Raw genomic sequence first — 15,799 nt, 5'->3', positions numbered from 1 at the left:
CGGGAGTTTTTGCACAAACCCACTGCCAGACATAACCTGCTATACCCTCTGCACTCAAAGCTGCTGAACTATGAGCACACCAGAGTCTCGGAGGTCTCTGGACATCCCACTGGAGCAGGTGAGAGCCCACGAGCGCCAAAGATCTGAGCGAGATGCGTAAGAAAGGTCTTTGGCAATGTCCTTCTCCGTCGGCTGCCAGTCTCCAGATCATAAACGGAGATGCCCCGCGGATACGTCACAATGAATTTCACAGGACTTGAGTGGAATTGGTGTACCTGGAAGACCCCAGAAGGAAAATGTACCTAGGCAGAGAGGCTGGATGCAGGTGCTTCTTGGTCAGCTGCACGACTAAATCTGAAGGCAGGGAGGCTTTTCCTGACTGGCTGCTGACACGGAGGCGCATTCTTCGGTCGCCTACGGCTTGGCTTCTTCCCTTGAGCCACCCTACTTTCCTACTTGTCAGGGGTTTCCTATGCAGAATATCATTTTGGCAGTGCAGTCATGAAAGAAGCCTTCAGAAAACCTACATGGGCAAAATCTTGCTCCTATGGAATTTCTACAATACGTACATTAGTTCTTTCCAATTTCCACCACATTGCGCCATCATATATGCAAGCAATGCCATTTTCTGGATTATTTAATTATTGGTGGTTGTGGGTTTTTCAGGCTCTTTGGCCGTGTTCTGAAGGTGGTTCTTCCTAACGTTTCGCCCGTTTCTGTGGCCATGGGCATCTTCAGAGGACAGCACTCTTTTCCCTTCCACTCCGTGCCCCCAGAGCACAGAGTGTTGCCCTCTAAAGATGCCAGCCACAGAGACTGGCAAAACGTTAGGAAGAACAACCTTCAGAACATGGCCAAAGAGCCCGAAAAACCCACAACAACCATTAGATCCCGGCCGTGAAAGCCTTCACGAATATATTTAATTATTGTTTCCAGTGACAGCCAGTGGGGCATGGTGCATGGAGTGGTAGACTAGAGTTCAAATTCTTGCTCAGCCATGGAAACATATTACTGTACTACCTAGCAATGGCAAACCACTGGCTCACGTTCATCAACATTCCTTTTAGAGTCACTCTTAAGTCAGAGGTGACATTAACAATGCCAAGAATTTTCAATGATTGCCATTATCGTATATAAACTCTATGGTGGAAGTTGGGACAAAATGAGTCAACAACAAGTGTCCTGCTAGAGCAGGAGGACAGGAGCCTCCTGGAATCTGACTGCAGCAGGGCTGACTGCAGCTTGTGGGCCAGTGAACCGGCGGGCCCCCTTTCCCGAGAACCGCACTTCCCTGGGCATTGGGGCTTCCGCCCTCATGAGTCAGCAGTGCTTCTGCTGCTGGAACTGGGCTGGGACCTTAGTCGTTGTCTCAAAGCTATACAAGCTTAAGCCCATTGATTTCAGGAGACTTAGGGGTGCTTAACCGTGTTCTGGATTGCGTCCAGAGTATACAAAGCAGATCCGGAAAGCAGCACGCCCCATGGGAGAATGGAGAGCAGGCAGAGAGCTGAGCCCCATTGCTCTGTGCAGATCTCTGGCTGCCTTATTTCCCTTCCTCCCATCGCACTGCTTGTGCCACAGGCGAGCGGTAGGTAGGGTTGCTCCATGAATAGGTGCCGAAAGCTCCCAGAGAGCTTTGCCCCTGCCTTGGGGCAAACCCATCTCAAGCTGCCTTGAGTGAGTCTTCTTATCCGGAGAAAGGCAGCCTACAAACAAGAGAAATCCTGCTCTTTGCCTTTTCCCTAACATTGTGGCCCTTCCCCAAAAGTCTTTTCTTTCCATGGCATTCCCAAGCATTGCAGCTCCTCAGTCTAGTCATTTTTGGCCTTTTAAGCCAGCTGGACATACGTAGGCCTCTCCCACCCCACCCCCCCGGGCCGCCCCCACCATATCCCCTGGTGCAACCCCGGACCAGTTCAGCCTCTGAGGTTTCTGACTCAAAGGAGGAGTCTCAAGAGTCTGTTCCTGCAGGGTCCTTGCCACGGAAGCCCAGGCTTCAGCTGCCATCCTCTGGAACTCCCTGCCCAGGGACTGCCCATTTGCTTCCTGAGAAGCTCTGGCAGGAAGGCAGCCCTCCTCCACCCAGGGATCGTGCAGGGGCGAGGGCCCACCTTTCTGGCAGGCCACAACTCGTGACATCCCCCGGGGTGGGGGTGGGGGTGGGTGGGGGAGACAGACAGACCCAGCTTGCTTGAGGGAGGATGCCTGCCAAGCAAAATCACAGGAGCCCCCTCTCTCCAAGGCAGAGGGAGGAGCGACGGGACCCACCCAGGCCAGCCTCCTTGGAGGGGCTCTTGCCTGGCCCGTGGCCACCTTGGGCCCTCAAGGAAGGTGGGGCTGGAGGAGGATGCATCTCCGCCGCCTCCACCCGCGGAGCCAAAGCGGGAAGGGTCCCTGGGCCCCTCGCAGACATTGTGGAAGCCTCTCCCCCCCCCCCCCCGAGGTTCCGTCTCCTCCGCCTCCACCACCACCGTCCCCTCCCCAGGAAAGGAGACCGCCTGCGACCAGCCGGGCAAACGCGGCGGCGGCGCTCACCTCGACCAGGGCAGCAGCCGGCTGAGCCCCGACGGCGCCGGCGGGGACGAGGACTCGGCGCTGGGCAGGGAGGGAATCAGGAGCAGGCACATCATCATCATCGTCGTCGTCGTCGTCAGCCTGTGGGGACGGCTGATGCAACGCGGCTCGGGCAGAAACGGGCGCTTCATGAGGGCCCCGGAAAGGACGCGCCGGGCGGCGGCGGCGGCGGCGGCTGCCTCCTCGTCCTCCTCCTCCTCCCGCGTTCAGCCCGAGCCCTGGGCGGCGAGCAGAGCCCGGTCCTCCCGAGGGGGCTTCCCGCGGGTCACGGATGACACCTCCGCTCCTTCCAGAGAGCCGGCTTGCCTTTTTGCCTTCCCGCGCCCGGCCGGCCGGCGGCTTAAATAGCGGCGTGGCGGCCGCCCCGTCCGGCCCAGCCTGGCCGGCTCCTGCCTCGACGGGGCGGGAAGGGGCGGGGAAGGGGCGCCTCGGGAAGAGCTCGGTCGGCGCACCGCCCCCCCCACGCCTTGCCCAGCCCAACCCAGGTGAACCGACAGCGGGAGGACCCCCCGACGGGGAGGTCGCGCAGCCCCGGCCCCGGCCTGGCTGTCCCCCGAGGGGTCGACCGTCGGGTTCCCTCCCTCCGGGGAGGACGCGGCACGCCGTCCACTCCACCCACCGTCAGTCTGCTTTGAGCCGGGGAGTTGTAAGGGCAGAGGTGCGTGTCTGTGGTGGACATGGAGGGGGGGATGAGAGGGCCATCCTCCCCCCCTCACGTGGCAGCCTGTCCGTTCCTTTTTCCTTCGCCCCCCCCCCCGTCTGTCTGTTCCTCCCCGCCCGGTCCTCGCTCGCAGTCTCCGCTTCGACCGGCAGGGGGCAGCTGTGCACCAGGGCGCGTCCTCTCAAAAAGCCAGCGCTGAGCGGGACCGGGGGGGGGGGGCGAGGAAAAGCTGCGTGCGTGCAGGCAGCAGGGGGCGCCACTCCATTCGGGTTTGAAAGCGTTTGTAGGGCGGGGCGGGGCGGGCGCAGAGGGGCAGTTGAAAGGCCGACAGGTAGGGGGCGCCACCCAGGCGAAGACACGGCCGGGCGGTGACGGACCAGCATGGAAGGTCGCGGTGTAAAACTAGATTTGCCGCCCAGAGTAGACTATCTGTCCAGATGGGCGGGGTATAAATCTAATTAGATGGATGGATGGATGGATACTATCTGAATCTAGAAACTCAATCTGGGTTGAAACGTTTCACTACTCATCCAGGCAGCTTCTTCGGTCTGAGGAGAGTTGGTAGGAGATTCCCTGATATTGTAGATCCTCCACCTTGGTTTCACTCCGCCCCCCCCCCCCCGTCTGAATAGGCTTGTTAGATAGGCCGGAGGGGTGAGTGAAAATCCCACCTCTGCAGTCCTTTTCCACCCATTGTCATGGGTCATTAAGAGTAATTAAGTGATCTTTCTAGGGATGGGGGACTGGTGGCGCTGCGAGTTAAACCACAGAAGCCTCTGTGTTGCAAGATCAGAAGACCTGCAGTCGTAAGATCGAATCCACCCGACAGAGTGAGCTTCCGTGGCTTGTCCCAGCTCCTGCCAACCTAGCCATTGGAAAGCATTTAAAATGCGAGTAGATAAATAGGTACCACCTCTGTGGGAAGGTAACAGCGTTCCGTCGTGCTGGCTACACAACCACAGAAGAAACGGAGATGAGCACCGCCCCCTAGAGTCGGACACACTGGACAAATTGTCTAGGGCACTGGTTCTTAACCTTTTTGAAAGAAACGCCCCCTTGAGCCATTGAGGAAGTTATCATCGCCCCCCTCCCCACGGTGATTATATCTTATTTATTTATTTATTTATTTATTTATTTATTTATTTATTTATTTATTTATTTATTTATTCATTTATTTATTGAAGACACTTAAATCCAATGACCCCTGAAAACAAAATTCAATTCCAAGAAAATGAAATGCCCCCCAAAAGTAACATTTAATGATTTAGTTGCAAGCGAATTTTAAGATGCAAAAAGAAATATAAAAAGGGCATAAAAACAAACTGTAATGCAGGAACTAAAAATTTCAAGATGAAAACTCTGAAACTAAATTAAGATTGGAGGAAAATATATATTAATGCACATTGTAAAAAGGCTGCAGCCATCTTCACAGGTTTGGCTTGCTCCAGCGCCCCCCTACTGCCCCCCTTCTGCTCCAGCGCCCCCACGCTGCCCCTTTTCGTTCTACTGCCCCCCTGAAAAATGAAATCGCCCCCCTGGGGGGCATTATCGCCCACGTTAAGAACCACTGGTCTAGGGGAAGCTTTATCTTTACCTTCTGGGGATGGATGAAAGAACAGCATGATAAACAGGAGACAAGATTGTATAAGACCACCCGACCTGTTGAGTGAGGAATTTTTTACATGCACATGTATGGCCTCCCTGACCCTTCTCTAAATCCACCTATCTTCTCTGTCCAAAATGAGTACATCCTGGTCATCCAATGAATGCCCTAGGAACACCGCGGATTCTGGTCCTGAGCCGTGGCTTCCCCTGTGCTGGGCCATTCTCCTGTTTAGTGGCTGTTTGGTTTCTCCAATGTAGAGCTCCGAACACTCCTCTTTGCATTGGACCACATACTGTATGCTGTATCGCTCCAAAGCACAACAGTGTGGATGAGACTGTCACACCTATCTTATTAGGCAAAGTGTTGGCGCTTCTAGCTTGTTCACCAGGTTACTGATGTAGAATGCATGCATTACTGTTCTGTGTCACCACGTAAACTCTGACTTAAAGCAATCCTATGAATGAATGAGGCTCCAGTCCTTTGGCCATCTCATGAGAAGACTCCCTGGAAAAGATCCTGATGTTGGGAAAGTGTGAAGGCAAGAGGAGAAGGGGACGACAGAGGACGAGATGGCTGGACAGCGTCACCGAAGCGACCAGCATGACTTTGACCCAACTCCGGGAGTCAGTGGAAGACAGGAGGGCCTGGCGTGCTTTGGTCCATGGGGTAACAACACGGCATAGCAACTAAAACAATGAATGAATGACCTCTAAAAGGATCTCTGGGCACTGAGAACCCTACCTTAACTCTTGCAAACTCAAGGCCATGGTTTCCCTTTACTGATTCAATCTATAGTATTTCATATTTGGGATTCTTTTCCTGCTGCTTTCAACTTTTCACAGCATTATTGTCTTTTCCAGTAAGTTATGCCTTCTCATTATTGGTGCAAAGTACAATGCCTCTTTTTGGATGTAGACCTTAGCATGCTGAGGGGGTTTGGGTGTGTCAGGGAATCCACCCTCTACAGCAGTAAAATCTACAATGGGCAGTTCCAAAGGTGATGGGAGGTGAGAAAGTCCTGGAGGACAGTTACTGAGTAGCAGCAGTGATAGACGTTTATAGTCATGGACGATCTTTCAGAAACAATGGCAGTGACACTTAAGCTAACTCTGGTTAGGACTGTGCAGTAGTCAATGGAAACCCCCAGCTGAATATTTCTCACCTTGACACATCTATGACGAGACAGTTTAAAATGAAAACTAAGAATGTATGTGTTATGTTGTGAGTGTAGCAGTGGCAGCAGTTGTTGCCTGTGCTGTTTCAATTGTTGACCAGCTTGAAGTAATTTGTGGGAGTGGGGTAGTTCCTTGGGTAAGCATGGTAAAAATGCACCTCTGCGTTTTACTTGGCATCTTCCACCTTATCTTATTGCTAAGAAGAGCTGAATAAAGGCATGCTGATTTATGAACTGGAGTCCTGAACCCGCTATTTAACAGTATATCGTATAAACACTTCAGAACAAAGCAGAGCAAAGGCTAAGAGAGTTTTGTCAAAAGAACAAGCTGGTCATCACAAACACTCTTTTGCAACAACACAAGAGGCGAAGGCTTTCACGGCCGGGATCTGATGGTTGTTGTGGGTATTTCGGGCTCTTTGGCAGTGTTCTGAAGGTTGTTCCTCCTGACGTTTCACCAGTCTCTGTGGCCATGGGCATCTTCAGAGGTCGTCAAAGAGCCCGAAAAACTCACAACAACCAACACAAGAGGTGACTCTACACATGGAAATCACCAGATGGGCAATACCGAAACCAGACTGATTATGTTCTCTGCAGCCAAAGATGGAGAAGCTCTGTACAGTCAGCAAAAACAAGACCTGGAGCTGATTGTGGCTCTGATCATCAGCTTCTTATAGCAAAACTCAACCTTAAACTGAAGAAGTAGGGAAAACCACTGGGCTACTCAGGTATAATCTAAACCAAATCCCTTATGAAGACTCAGTGGAAGTGAAGAACAGATTTAAGGAACTAGATTTGGTGGACAGAATGCCTGAAGAACTATGGATGGAGGCTCGTAACATTGTACAGGAGGCAGCAACAAAAACCATCCCAAAGAAAAGGAAATGCAAGAAAGCAAAGTGGCTGTCCAATGAGGCCTTACAAATAGCAGAGAAGAGAAGGGAACAAAATGCAAGGAGATAGGGAAAGTTACAGAAAATGGAATGCCCAGCCACAAAAAAGACCAGCTAACAACACCCATTAATCACAGTGACAGATAATCTCTCCCTCCCCCCTCATCACAACAAAAACATGTTGATCACCCTGTCTCCTGAAAAAAGACAAAAAGCCGTTCCCACAGCTATAAATACTATCCAACAAACACCAACAGAGCATGGACAGAGTTCCTACTCCAGTCCTCTGAAGCTGCTGGCCACAGAGACTGGCGAAACATCAGGACGAACAACCTTCAGAACATTGCCAAAGAGCCTGAAAATCCCACAACAACCATTAGATCCCGGCCGTGAAAGCCTTCGCAAATAGAAGCCTGTATATTGTCTCCATTATTTAACTTATATGCAGAATACATCATGCTAAAGGCCAGACTGGATGAATTCCAAGCTGGAATTAAGATTGCCAAAAGAAATATCAACAACCTCAGATATGAAGATGATACCACTCTGATGGCAGAAAGTGAGGAGGAATTAAAGAAGCTCATGCTTCATAATGAGGGTGAAAGAGGAGTGCCAAAAATGGTCTGAAGCTCAACATAAAAAACAAACAAACAAAAGCAAAAAAAATAAGATCATGGCCACTGGTCCCATCACCTCCTGGCAAATAGAAGGGAAAGATATGGAGCTAGTGACAGATTTTCCTTTCTTGGGCTCCACGATCACTGCAGATGGTGACAGCAGCCACGGAATTAAAAGACGTCTGCTTCTTGGGAGGAAAGCAATGACAAACAGACAGCATCTTAAAAAGCAAGAGACATCAGCTTGCTGACAAAGGTCCGCATAGTCAAAGCTATGGTTTTTCCAGTAGCGATGTATGGAAGTGAGAGCAGGACCATAAAGAAAGCAGACCGCTGAAGAATTGATGCTTTTGAATTGTGGTGCTGGAGGAGGCTCTTGAGAGTCCCCTGGACTGCAAAGAGAACAAACCAATCCATTTTGAAGGAAATCAACCCTGAGTGCTCACTGGAAGGACAGATCCTGAAGCTGAGACTCCAGTCCTTTGGCCATCTCATGAGAAGAGAAGACTCCCTGGAAAAGACCCTGATGTTGGGAAAGTGTGAAGGCAAGAGGAGAAGGGGACGACAGAGGACGAGATGGCTGGACAGTGTCTGCGAAGCGACCAACATGAATTTGACCAAAGTCCGGGAGGCAGTGGCAGAGAGGAGGGCCTGACCTCCGTGGGGTCATGAAGAGCCGGACACGACTTAGCAACTAAACAACAACATATACGTGAAAAACAAGCTGTGCAGACTTGAACCAAAGCGACATCTCCTCAGGTTCAGTATAGATGTTCCGTGACACCATTTCCAAAGCAAGGCTAGGACTTCAGGGCTGCTTTGTACAAAGGAACCAAGAGGGCAGCTCCTGGGTGACAAGGACTCAGAAGCCAAGCTTGGTGCCAGAAGGGAAAGCCTGTGCAGAAGTGACCGTGGTGGAGGCAGAGAGGAGCAAAGGCAAAACGTGCACACCTGCAGGAGCAGCAGTTTATTGGAGCGGGGAGTTGGGGCACGTCCCACACCCCAGCGCTCCTGCACGGGTATTCCCATTAGAATGGAGGGAAGGGGCAGAAGCACCCCGTCCGCCTGAGGCTCTGGGCCGGCAGAAAAGGCTGCTTCGTGGCCTCTTCCCCACAGCCCCGTCTGGAAATGTGCCAGTGGCCGGGGGGGGGGAGGGGAGGGGGCAGCTGAACAGAGTGAGGCTGGTAGGAAGAGTCTGTCCCTTGTAGGCCCCCTCCAACTTCACTTTTCTAGGATCTGCATCTAATCTAGCCTCTTTACAGTATTTTGCAGCAGGCAGCCCACCTGGTGACAGTAGGAACACGGGACCCTCAAGGTGCGGGCGGGGATGTCACAAGAGAAAGCAAGGGAGCAAGTGACCAGAGGCCTGGAAAGGGAAGAAGAGGAAAATAAATTACCAACTACCAAAAATGAGTGATCAGCCAGTCATGGGCACTTTACTTCCCACGGACCAAAACCAGTTTACAGTACTTAAACAAACAACTTTGTAAGCTAAAATACTGTAATAAATTATTATGTTAAAAAAGAAAGTTAAAAATATCATACTAAAACATAAATAAGAACAATGTTAAAAGCACAGGTAGAACAACAGAGTAGAGATGGGGCCGAGTTCGCTTCCTGTGGCAGGGAGTTCCAGAGTCTGGGAGCAGGGACGGAGAAAGCCTGTCCCGCCTGTGATGGGGGGGGCTGGCCCGAGAGGGAGGCCTCTCTTTTGCGAGGACTGCCGGTGTTTCCCCCCCCCCCGCCTGCCGGCTCCAGCCTCCTGGCCCCACGGAGAGCGAGCAGGGCCTGAACGGCCGGCCACCCCCCCACCCATCGGTCACCCCCGTGGCCGGACCGGCCCCTCCCGCCAGGGCGCAGCGAACGACCCCTCTTCCCCCCCCCACACCCGCCGGCTCCATTGGGGGGGGCAAAGGCACTCCTGGCCAGACACCGACCAGGCCTGGCAACTCCCGGATCGGGATCATCATCATCATCCTTCCCCCCCCCCCCCCGACGCCACCTCCCGAGCCTTCAAGACCCGAGGGCGCCGCCGCCGCCGCCTTCCGCCCTCCTCCTTTCCCGACCCGAGGAAGGCGTCCGACCCCCCCCCCACCCCGCCATCCCCACCGGGGCCCCGATTCTCCGGGAGGGACCCGCAGCGCCCCCCCTCCGGCCCGCGGGCGCTCCTGCCGGGGGGGGGGGGAGCGGCCTGAACGGCGACTGTCGCTCCCCTCGCTTTCCCAGCCCGCCGAGGGTCCCGAGCCGCCGAGCGAGGAGCCCCCCCCAGCCGGTGCCCCCCCTCCGCCCCCTCCCCTCGGCTCAAGAAAGCGGGAGGGGGAGGAAGGCCACCCCCACCCCGCCCGGTCGGGGAGGGCGGAGGAGGCGAGAGGGCCGAGGCCTCGCCGGGAACAGACGGGCCGCCTCCAGACCTCTCAAGGAGGGAAGGATCGGGACCCTCTCGGTCTCTCTCTCCCCCCACCGCCCCACCGACCCACCCCGGAATAACTCCTCCTCCTCCTCCTCCTCCTCCTCCTCCTGCGAAGAAGGCCCCGCCCCCACTGGGACTTGGCGGCGGAAGGACCCGGCAGGCCTCTCCCGACGCCACCCGGGAACCGGAAGAGGCGGCCCACCTGCGCGCCGCAGGCCAATGGGGCCGCGCTCCGGCTGCCGGGCCGCCTCCCATTGGCTCGCTCCGGCTGCGCGCCTGCGCCCGGGCCGCGGGCTGGGTCCCACCTCCCAGGCAAGATGGCGGCGGCTGAGGCGGCGGCCGGGCGGGGATGAGGCGGAGCGCCGCGCGAAGGACCCGCAGCGGCAGCCATGGCCCGGCTCGCCGACTACTTCGTGGTGGTCGCCTTTGCCCCGGGCAAGCGCGGTGAGTCGCTCCGCCCGGAAGGGAACGGAAGGGAAGGGAAGGGCAGGAGGCAGCCGCCGCCGCCGCCCCTCCGCTGCCCGGCTGGCCCGCCCGCTCGCCCGCTCGCTCGGCTGCGGGGTCGGTGGCGGGCAGGGGCGAGCCGGCGGCGCTTCCTCCTCCTCCTCCTCCTCCTGCCCGGCGGAGAGCCGTCGCCGGCAGCAGCGCCCCGCTTCCCCTGCCCCGGAGGAGGAGGAGGAGAGGGGGGGAACCTCCTGCCGCCGGCGCCTCCCTCGCCCACCCATCGCCCTGGTCCGGGGGAGGCCGGGGCGGGGGCGTCGCGGCCTGGGAAGGGCTGGAGGCGGTGTTCCGGGACACTTCGGAGCTTCCGAGGCCGCGACGGGGGCTGGGCAGGCGGGCGGGCGGATGACTGGAGGGATGGATGGCTGGCTGCCGGCTGGCTCTTCGGCGCCAGAGACGCCTTCGGCGGGCCTTCTCGGCCAGATGCGGCCCCGGTGCCTCGTAGGCGGCCGTAGCCCAGGGAGAGAGGGAGGGGAGGCCGCGGTCAGGCGCCCTGCGGGGCTCCGGAGGAGCGCCTGACCGGCCCTGGGCCAGCAGGTGCCTCGGAGGAGGCCGGACGGAGCGGGGGCCCGGAGGGGGGCCCTTCTGAGGAAAACAGCGCCTCCTCCTCGAGAGTCAGCCCCCCACGAGGAGGAAAGGAGGCCCGCAGGGGCGCGATCGCCGGCCTGGAGACGGTGGATTCCTCTCCGAAGGGTCGTCGCTCCTGCTCCCGGGGGGCCTCCGGAGAAAGCGCGCGCGCGGGGGGGGGGTTTGAGGGTGTTTCGTGCCAGCCTTGCCAGATCCTGGCCCCCCCCTCCCCGCCCGTGCCATCGGGCTTCGTGACCTCCCTGCAGGGGTAGTTCAGTTTCCTTACCTAGTTTCCTTCCATGGGTGGGGACGAAGAAGAAGCCGATGCTTACCAGCGGTGCAGTTTTTAAAGGAAAGGTGGTCCCTTTAGAGAGGATCACAGGGAGAGGGAGAATAAAAAAGGGAAGCTCCTGGCTGCAGGTGGGGCGTCCCTTCTCATAGAACAGGCCTGCTGATCTTGGTAGGTAGGCCGGGGGCCCCAGATTAGGAGATTCAGTTGAGGTGGGCGAGTTGCCTCAGTTGCCCTGTGTGGCAGAGCAGACTGAGCCATGGACTAGGACTCAGGCGACCTGGGCCCCCTCCTCGTCATGAGAACTCGAGGGGGAACCGGTAAGACCCCTCTGTTGAATATCTGACTTGCCTTGGAAACCCTACGAGATCACAGTAAGTTGAATTTGACTTGATGGCTCCTAACGGCACACAGGTCTGCCTTTGAGGGCTTTCCAAGCACATCATATGCAGTTCTGGAAGAACGTCAGGTCAGTTTGGTCAGCAAGGCAAAAGTTATTTTGTGATGGCTGATGGAGAAAGTAGTTGAAAACTGTGCAGCAGGTAAAGCTGAGCACGCATGGCCTGGTCAAGCTCAGCCATTTTTTTCTGCCTTTGCCAAAGATAACCCTTTCAGCCCCCACCATGGCTGCTCTCTGCTGAGTGTCCTCCATGTTTCCAAAATCAGAGAAATCCTTCTGAACTCGTCCAGATAAGTCTTTGGATTGTGTCAATGTTGTGACCTGCCAAAAGAACCCGGGACATTCTTAACAACTGTTTGTGTTCATCCAGGTTTACCCCAACCTTCTATTTTCCTTCAGCTGCTGGTGTTCTTGCTTTGTGTCTCTCACTCCTTATCAACCTTTCTTAGTGATGCTTCCTGTGCTCTGCATTAGCAGTGTCAAATTCCAAGCTCTGAGGGTGTTTCTCTTATTTATTTTTATTTATTTATTTATTTTATTTATATCCCGCCTATCTAGTCGATAGACCACTCTAGGCGGCTTACAGCAAGGGGTACAACAATAAATACAACAGAATTACATAAAGAAAAACTTTCAACAATTGAAAGGAAAGAAAAGAGAAGGGGAATCAGGGATTAGCTAGGGGGGAAGGCCTGCCGAAACATCAGTGTTTTTAGTTGCTTTTTGAAAATACCCAGCGAGGGGGCCGCGCGAATATCAGGGGGAAGGTTGTTCCAGAGGCGAGGAGCCACCGCCAAGAAGGCCCGATTTCTTGTCTTTTCCTTCCGGGCCTCCCTCGGCGTTAGGCTCCTCAGCCTCACCTCCTGGCTCGCGCAAGTGACACGGGTAGATCTTGGTGGTAGAAGGCGTTCCGCCAAGTATCGAGGCCCTAAACCGTTTAGGGCTTTGTATGCAAGCATCAACACTTTGAAGTCGATGCGGAATCGGATGGGCAGCCAATGCAATGCGGCCAGAGTAGGTGAAATGTGTTGGAATTTTTTCACCCCACTAAGAAGTCTGGCCGCCGCATTCTGCACCACCTGAAGTTTCCGCAGCAGTCTCAAAGCCTCTTACTGCTTGTGGGCTTCCAAATGCCACTGAATAGGGCAGTAAGAGGTAAAGGTGTGCACGCATGCAGGGAAAATGCATCCATGCACCATAGTGGCCCTTGGTAAACACCTGAATTCAGCTCACAGACTTTGCGCAGGCTTGCTCCACTCCGCGAAGCTGATACACTTATTCAAGAGCCATGTTGCTGAGAAAGTTTTCCTTAAAATGCTGTTAGGTTTCTGTTTTGACTTTAAAGCTTTGGCTTTGGTTATTGTGCTGATAATTGTGTCTGAGGATCAAAATTGCCGTCTGATGAAGGACAAATTTCAAATTTCATATGACAAATGGGTTAAATGAGAAGGTTAAATAGTCCAGTGTGAGCCAGTGTAAGTGCTGTCTAGGAGAGCTGTTGGTTGCAATCACATAGTGTCGTTTTTGTCTGCTTAAGCCCCATAATCTTTGTGTATGGGTGTGTGTGTGTGTGTGCGCGCGCGCGCATGTGTATGTGTGTGTGTGTTCCTGCCGCCTGAACAGCAAGCATTCTGGGTTCAGTGTGCGGAGAGCTGCAAGAGTCTTTATGTAGAAAATGGCTTCTGCCATGCCCTCCCTGTGAAGATCTGGCTACTCTTGGGACCCTCCTACTAAGCTGGGTTCCTTCTGATCTCTGCCTTGTTTTCCTCAGCATATGTTGTGTGGTCTTGGCATTTGGAGCATCCTGACTCACAGGCTGTGCTTTGCTGCAGAGCTTTCACAGAGAAACAGATGACATCAGCAAGCCAGAAGGGGAAGTGAGGCTTTTATGCCGTTGTGACATGCAACCACGGATCTTTCAGTCATAAAGCCAGGACGCTGAGGTTGAGCACTCACACATGCACGCAGTGGCTAGCTATGTTACAGATACTTGGCGAAAACATACAAATCATGCAGGTTTTTTTGACCTGGAGTCCAACTGGGGCAAGAGCCAATAGGAGTTCTTCTAGAAGAGTAGTGCATACTTACCTTGTGTTTGTTCAGGCTGAGTCATCCTTGAGCCCCAGTCTTCCTATATCTTTGTCAACAGCACGCTTCACTTAGGATGCAAAATGTTTGCCAGAGTGCACTTGCTTAGTTTTGGTTTTCCTGTTGAATTGCTTTAATTATATTTTCTAGTTGTTTTAACTTATGATAAGCACCTTGGTCGTTTTAGTCATTGAACAGAAATCAAAGGAAAATGGGATAAGCCAAGCTGAAATGCCACTAGACTCATCTACAGGTCACTGGCAGAACCTGGACAGCATACATCTGTGCAATGTTGGCTGCTATCTGCAGCCCCAGAAATGATACAAGGCTAAATGTTTGACCATCACCCCTGCCTGTGTGTAGCACCTGACATCACATTTGCCCATCAGTAGCTACTTGGAGATCTCAAAGAAATAACCTTTGGGTTTCCTGCATGCAGAGTTCTGGGTGCTCTATGTTGTGCTTGAGCACAAGGTATGCTTTTCTTCTAGCCAGTCAAGAAAATTGCGCAGTCAGGATGGTGCTGTACTGTAGATGGGGATTCCTTTGGGACGCCTGAGGTACCCCCAAGCCAAGGCTTCCCATTCAGAAGCCAGAAATGTTGGGTGAAATGCTCAGCGCTCATTTATGTGCTCTTTAAAAGCAGCTGCAAAAGGAGGCAATATCCCTGTTGAAAATACAAGGGTGGTTTGGTGAGATCAGGAGCGGGACAGGTGATTATGAGCCATATACTCAGTACACCAAAGAGTCCAGGTCTACATCTGAGTTGGTACAAAAAGCCAGGCTTTCTAACACAAGGCTCTCAAAGGAGGGAGTAGAGTTGGCCAAAGAGCTGAGTTGTCACTTGATAGTCCTGTTTTGTTTGTAAGGATCACTGGAATGGAATCAGTCAGTTTTCTTTGCTGTTTTTAGTGAGAAACCCCGGTTGATCTAGGGTGAGTCACACAGATATCTGCCAGTCCAGCCCTGTTCTGTCTTCTTGTATGCCCTAGCCAGGAGTATTTTGCAGTGTGTGTGTGTGTGTGTGTGTGTGTGTGTGTGTGTGAGAGAGAGAGAGAGAGAGAGAGAGAGAGAGAAGCAGAATGTGTCCAATATGTACTGCTTTGAGTGCAAGGGAGTGTATGCTGGGGAACAAGAAGGCGCGTGGCTGGAATGGGGTGAGTAGCTGGAGACTAATCATAAAATGGGCAGAAGGAGCTCTCCTGAGGCCTGGATTCTGCCTTAGTACCGATGCTCCGTTTCTTCTGAAGGCTTAACGAGAGCCTTTAGTTCAGGAACTGCCTTCAGGTTAATAATAGTGAGATTATGCTTAAGGAAGGCAGGTTTCTGCTGTGCTCAGGCCCCACTGGCTGAGCCTCCTGGCGGCTTTAGGCCTTGGGGCTCAGTTCAGGTGCAAAGCAGGGTGTTCATGACTCAAACCTTCAGCTCTAGAATGACTGACTCATGGGGAGACTGGAAAGGATAGCTTCACCATTTGGGGCTTTGCCACTCCATGTGCCCCAGTGGCAAGAAAGGTGTTCAGGGCTTAACCAATTCAAGTTCCCGGTGGGCTCCACCTGGTAGAGAATGTAGAATGGCAGGGACAGGAAATCGGCAGGTCATAACTGCAGCCCAAATGCCACACTGGGTACTTTTTACCTGACATTCTCCTCCCTTCCCCCCAAAATGTCCAGGAAAAGTTATGCTACCCCAGTTAACCCTTGTACATCCGGTTTTAGTTTTGTCACTCATGTATTTCCCAAGCAAGCATGTGTGCTCTTTGGTTGCTATAACAATTAAAACCTCCTTTGTTGACTGTATATAAAGCCTTTGTCATGCCTGGGAGAGTAATCCAAAGTCTCCTGGCCTGCCTCTCTGTAGATTTTACATACTGTATTTTGTTATAGGGAAACAGCTGTGAACGAAAGCTTTCTGCACAGTGTTCCCTTTACTTACTTAAGGAGGGTTTTCTGCAGGGTCACTCCTATGAAAGCTATTCAGCAGCACAAAATGAGAGTCATTGGGCTGGAGAGCATTCTT

The 15,799-nt window shown here is 53.6% G+C and overlaps 1 protein-coding gene across 1 annotated transcript in view; it reads left to right on the top strand.

Annotated features, from left to right (window-relative positions):
• Positions 1-10,221: 10,221 nt before the first annotated feature.
• The window catches only part of SBF1 (SET binding factor 1), a 47,624-nt gene continuing 42,046 nt past the window's right edge, over positions 10,222-15,799 (top strand). The window contains 1 exon segment of the mRNA XM_073002325.2: positions 10,222-10,379. Within this exon segment, the coding sequence (XP_072858426.2) occupies positions 10,325-10,379 (55 nt within the window). The 5' untranslated portion in view covers positions 10,222-10,324.

The sequence above is a fragment of the Pogona vitticeps genome, chromosome 5 (assembly GCF_051106095.1).
Source record: "Pogona vitticeps strain Pit_001003342236 chromosome 5, PviZW2.1, whole genome shotgun sequence".
NCBI lineage: Eukaryota > Metazoa > Chordata > Lepidosauria > Squamata > Agamidae > Pogona > Pogona vitticeps.
The sequence above is the reverse complement of the archived record's forward strand: the minus strand, read 5'-3'. Positions and strand labels throughout refer to the sequence as shown.